The sequence below is a fragment of the Herpailurus yagouaroundi genome, unplaced genomic scaffold, assembly GCF_014898765.1.
Source record: "Herpailurus yagouaroundi ecotype Mexico unplaced genomic scaffold, PumYag 199, whole genome shotgun sequence".
Lineage (NCBI taxonomy): Eukaryota > Metazoa > Chordata > Mammalia > Carnivora > Felidae > Herpailurus > Herpailurus yagouaroundi.
The window spans coordinates 13,073,239-13,078,964 of NW_024412430.1; the positions used below are offsets into that span (position 1 = coordinate 13,073,239).

Consider the following 5,726-nt stretch of genomic DNA (forward strand, 5'->3'; position numbering starts at 1 on the left):
AAGCTCAGCCGCACGCCCAAGTGCGCGCGCTGCCGCAACCACGGCGTGGTGTCCTGCCTCAAGGGCCACAAGCGCTTCTGCCGCTGGCGCGACTGCCAGTGCGCCAACTGCCTGCTGGTGGTGGAGCGCCAGCGCGTCATGGCCGCCCAGGTGGCGCTCCGGAGGCAGCAGGCCACCGAGGTGCGTACCCGCCGGGCCCGGGGTCGCGCCTCGAGGGGACGTCCGGGCCGCCGTGGGGGTCGAGCGTGGGAAGGGACGGGCAGCCCCTTTCCCCCCGCCCGGCGGAGGGCCGCGGCGCGTGGCGCTTCTGGGGGGGACGGGTGGTGAAGACGCTTCTCTGGTCCCGGTGGCCTGGGGGGGTCGGGGCAGGGAGGCAGCCGCGGGCATCGCCGGGGAACTTGACCAAAAAGATTTTGTAATTTTAAATGCAGGCACAAAGGCCTTGAGAGTGGTCTGGGAGGTTTTGGGGAAAGATATTTTATCTTTTACGTGTTTATTTTGGTGGTGTTGGGGAGCAGGGGGAGGACAGTGGTGGCTGCAGTCGCTGTGTTCCTGGTGCTGTTCTCGAAAAAGAACCGCGCAGCTTCCACTGTGAAAGGGAGAGGCAGAAAGTGCCGCCCATTTTACAGATGAGACCAAGGGTGGCGTGGGAAGTTAGGTGCCCGAAGCCCTAGGTCCTGAAGCCAGCTTCTGATTTAAGCTAAGGGGCCGGTGGAGGGGTCCCTGGTGCCTCCCACCGGGGGGCTCCAGCTGTGAGCAGAGCCAGCGTTTTCTTTAAGGGTGAGGCTTTTCTTGACCTTTGGATTTCCTGTGTCCATGTGTTCCTGCACTTGGGAGAGCTCAGAGCCAGGGAAGCTTCGGGGTCCCCCCCCACCCCTTACAGACTCAGGGCCTGGGAAGATTTTTGCTTTTACGTTTTCTCTAGGAGGGACTGGGGAGGGGTTCACATCCTCATCGGAGGCAGTGACCCTAATGGAAACCTTTCTGAGGGCCCTGGAGAGTGCTCTGGATGACCGAGGTGGCCTTGGCCCTGGGCTGGGCCTCCTCCAGAGTGAGGCGCTTGGCACCGAGGGCTCCTACATCCCTCAAGGGTCCCTGGGCATTCAGGGCTGGACTCAGGCATAGAAGGACCCAGAATCCCACCAACCAGGAGGTGACAGAGGGAGCAAAGTTGGGTTTCCCCTTGTCCCTTGCCCCAGGTGGCTGCTGAGGTTTTTGTTTTTGCCTTCATGTATCCCAGGCTCCCACTGTTTTTGGCCAGACCCGGGAGAGTGTGAGAGACAGGTTCCCTCATACCTCTCTCTCAACCCCTTGTACCCCATTCCACTTGCCTTACTGCCAGAAGAAACCAGCTTCACCTCACTGCTCAATGGCAGGCCACGGACACCTTTGGCCCTACCTCTGCGTGCCCCGGACACAGCTGTCCCCTGCAGCTCTCCTTCAGGGCCTGGCTCCCAAGATCTTGACTGTGGGATGTCCCCCAACTTCTAGCTGTGGGATGAATCTGGAGTGACTCTAGCAAAGTGGCCACAGAGAAAATCTCCTCTACTGCCTGTCAACTGAAGTAGCTTGTTGCCCTGGAATTAAGGGGTGCTGATGTGAATTTGTTGAGAATTATTTTTACATGGGATGGGAAAATAAATACATTTAGACCGGGGAGGGTTGCTGCTGCCCCTTCCTTCTCTTTCTTGTGGGGCATTGTTGATTATGTTTCTTGTGTTTACAGGACAAGAAGGGGCTTTCCGTGAAACAGAATAATTTCGAGCGCAAAGCCGTGTATCAGAGGCAAGTCAGGGCACCCAGTTTGCTGGCCAAAAGCATTTTAGAAGGTAAAGCAATGCAGAATTATCCTTTAGCCTTTTAAACCAAGTTCTGAGGGCTTCTCATTATTCACACATATGGCATTTTTATTAACCTGTGAAGGAGCACTCTGAGGGGAGGGTACTTTGTATTAGGAAGTTTTGCTTTAGGGAGGAAATCAGGGTGTGGGGAAATGGATCTCACATACCTCTGGAGGTTTCTGTCACCGGTAATTTTGTTGTCTGCATAATAGTTGTAGTCTGCTTAATAGGCAAGGGGTTAATGTGGAGTGCATTTGAAATTGGCCCTAGTGTGAGGGCATGCCACCAGATCATGGACGGAGCAAGGAAATAAATTAAGAACAAATTCTTTGGGTGTAATTGTAGCTGAAGTAAGTCAGGTGAGGAGCTGAACAGCTACCCACGCCAATAAAGACCTCTAGTCCGACTGATGCATCATCTAATACCACTCTTTTTCGCTGTACTGTATTCCTCCCTGGATTAGCTACATCAGTTTACTATTTCTTATTTCTCGGTTTACTGTTTCTTATTTCTAACCGTCAAGATTGTAGAATCTGGAAAAGGTTTTGAATCAAACAAGAGAAGTGGAGGTTGAATTTGAATTTGAACGGCGTGAATTCTCTCTACCAAGTTTTCACTTTCTCTAATGCTTGGGGATACATTAATTTTACTTAAAATATTGCTGATTTTTAAAAGCAGCTCTCTTTGGGGATGGGATTTATGGCTCTGATAAACAATATATTGATCACCCTTCACCATTTAAATAAAGGAAAGTTTGTATTTGTTGTAATCACTCCTCCTTCATAAGATTCAGGTTGAAAAGCAGTTTGTTTTTTTTTGAGTAGATATTTGCATTCTGTTTTTTCTCATGTGGCTTCTAATTGAGTTGGTTCTAGACAGGTTGTAGAGTTTGTTCGTGTGTTAATCCTGTGCTGTATACTTCTGATCTTAGAATGGTTTCGCGTGCGTTAAAAATGAATTTGGTTGCAAACTGGGTAAACAGATTTATAGCCGTAGGGACAGCACGGATAAATTGAAAAGGTGCCAAAACAAGTTGAGAAGTGGGAGGGCAAAATGGAATAGTGAATTCAAGTAAATAACTTCCTGGCAAAAACTTACCTTAGAAATAGAAACACTAATTTTCACATTTTATTTTATTTGCAAATGAGGGCGTTGGGCTTGTCACAATGGATCCTTCAAACAAATTTGCTAGTACTGAGTGCTTGGGGATAGTGAAATACTCAAAGCATTTCATGCTACTAGGAATTCTATTTATGCCGTACTAATCTTAAGTTTTTAAAATCTCTGCCCTTGCTCGTGAAATGTGCAGTGAGTTTATACTGTAATGATTGTCTGCTCAACCATTTTGGTAACTGGCCAACATGATTGGGAGAAATGTTTTAGATCAGTTATTTTCAATAGAGAGGCTGATCTCCTCTCCTGCCTTTAGTTTTGTTTGTTTTTACTGCAAGTCTGGGGGAGGGGGCTGGTTAAATTGTTCTCTGCAGAATCTGTTTGACTAGTTAACAGCTCTTTTCAATTTTCTGTGCTTCCCTGTTTCCTTAGTCTTTTCTGTTTTTCTCCTCACTAATCTGCTGTCACTTTCTCTTTTTTCTAGTTCTCCTTGGATTATTCTCCACCTGTAACAATGTCCATAATGAACCGTCTTTAGAAAATAGCAATGCCATCAGCTTTAGGTATAGATATCTTTTTTGATAATGGAAAAAGATGACACGGATAGTAATAAAGCATTGACTGAAGCAAGATAAGCAGACTTGTCTCTTAATATGTAGGAGCCTGGGAAGTAGATTAAACTTTCAGCCAGTGAAGTGTGCCTGTAAAGGTAAACAAACAAACCTGTAATGGCAAAACCAACAATAACAAAAAGTTACAATCTGGATCTCCTGCTCCCCAAAGAGAACTCTTTTCACTTGAACCTATACTTTTGTTTTCTGTGTAAAACATTAGTGTTTTAGAACTGTAAATTGTTCTTGTTCTTGTCCTGCCCATTTGCAGTGTCTCTGTTACCTTCTGGGTTTCTGGAATTTTCTTCCCTAGTTGTTAATCTCTTTCCTGTGCAATGCTTGCTTATTTTAGGCTACCGCCCAATTCCAGCAGAGACTTATGTGGGAGGGAGCTTACCCCTACCTCCCCCGGTAAGTGACCGGATGAGGAAAAGGCGAGCCTTTGCTGATAAAGAGTTGGAGAACATTATGCTGGAGAGAGAATATAAAGAGAGGGAGATGCTGGAAGCTTCCCAAGCTGCTGCCTTGTTCCTGCCCAACCGTATGGTGCACGGACCTGAATATAACTCCTACAAAAGTGCCTATAGCCCCACCCCGGTGGAGCCTCCAAACAAAGACTTCTGCAATTTTTTGCCCACCTGCCTTGATCTAACCATGCAGTATTCAGGCTCTGGGAATATGGAACTCATCTCTTCCAACGTCAGCGTGGCTACGACTTACAGACAGTATCCCTTGTCCTCAAGATTTTTAGTTTGGCCCAAGTGTGGCCCCATCAGTGACACTCTTCTTTATCAGCAATGCCTGCTAAACACCACCACCTCGGTTCAAGCCCTGAAACCCGGGGCCAGCTGGGACTTGAAGGGAGTGCGAGTCCAGGATGGCCTTGTCACAGAGCACGACATGGTACCACCCAAACTAGAAGGCTCGCTGGTGTCGCCTCATGCTGCAGAGGTCCAGACCTCCAGAAGTGACCTTCACGGTCACCAGGCTGTCCCTGAGAGGTCTGCGTTCTCCCCACCCCAACCGAATTTCTCTCCCATTGTTGACACGGACTCCCTGGCGGCTCAAGGGCACGTCTTAACCAAGATCAGCAAAGAAAGCACCAGGCACCCTGTGCCACTTAAACATAATCCATTCCATTCATTATTCCAGCAAACTCTTAATGACACATCAGGCCCTGAGCTGAAAACGCCATTTGTCAAAGGGGCCTTTGAAGACGCCCCTAAGAAGCCCAGAGAGTGTTTAGTCAAGGAGAACCAGAAGTACACATTTACAATAGATAGATACGCGAAAGACCTTTTCGTCGCCAAGCAAGTTGGAACAAAACTCTCTGTGAATGAACCCCTGTCATTTTCTGTCGAGTCTATTCTGAAGAGGCCTTCATCTGCCATCACTCACGTCTCTCAGTGAAAGGCTGCTTACACAGAAAGCTGGATTTTCTGCCATCTTGGAGGGTTCCTACCAGTGGCTAATTTTTTTTTCTTTTTTAAGAAGAAGGGTTCACATGTTTGTATAAAGAAATTTCTAATGTAAATGGGGATGATTTAAAAAAATTATATATATTCATATGCATGTACTTTTTCTCACCACATAAATATATTTAAACTTAAAGATGGAAATTGCTTATGTGCAAACTGTAAAGTTCCATGCTTTACACAGCATTTCAAAAAGCAATAAAGTTGACACTGTCTTCTAAAAAGACCCAGTGTTTGCAGAAGTACCTAGTTGTCTGTCTAGGTGAAAAACTAGTGTCTGTGAAATGTTTTCTTTATTTTTCTAGGATTTGGTGTATTTTCAAGCGCTCTTAATGGTCAGTGGGGATCATGGGAAGTGCCTTATAATGCCTTAGTTTCGCATTTTGGAGGATGGGTAAATTTTGCTATTCAAGATTGAGGCAAAAATAGCTTTACAGAGAATACAGAACAGATGTGCATGTCTATAGAGTCATAATTTCACGTGATTGGACAAAGTAGAATTAATTTCTAGGGAAATCAAGTTTAAGATCTCATATCATGACCTGGCTTCTTGGGATGGATGTCTTTTAGCTCTCTGAGTCCCAGTGTCCTGATTGCAGTGTTTACCTGGGGCTTCAAGCTTCCGTTCTAGATTGAACTTTCTGTGACTTCTAGGTTGCTAGGGGGTCACAGAGCAGGTCCACTTG

The 5,726-nt window shown here is 46.6% G+C and overlaps 1 protein-coding gene across 1 annotated transcript in view; it reads left to right on the plus strand.

Annotated features, from left to right (window-relative positions):
• Positions 1–5,285, plus strand: part of DMRT2 (doublesex and mab-3 related transcription factor 2) — a 7,164-nt gene extending 1,879 nt beyond the window's left edge. The window contains exons 3-5 of the mRNA XM_040449257.1: positions 4–180; positions 1,727–1,829; positions 3,918–5,285. Of these exons, the coding sequence (XP_040305191.1) occupies positions 4–180; positions 1,727–1,829; positions 3,918–4,975 (1,338 nt within the window). The 3' untranslated portion in view covers positions 4,976–5,285. The remainder of the gene's footprint in view (positions 1–3; positions 181–1,726; positions 1,830–3,917) is intronic.
• The last annotated feature ends 441 nt before the right edge of the window (positions 5,286–5,726 follow it).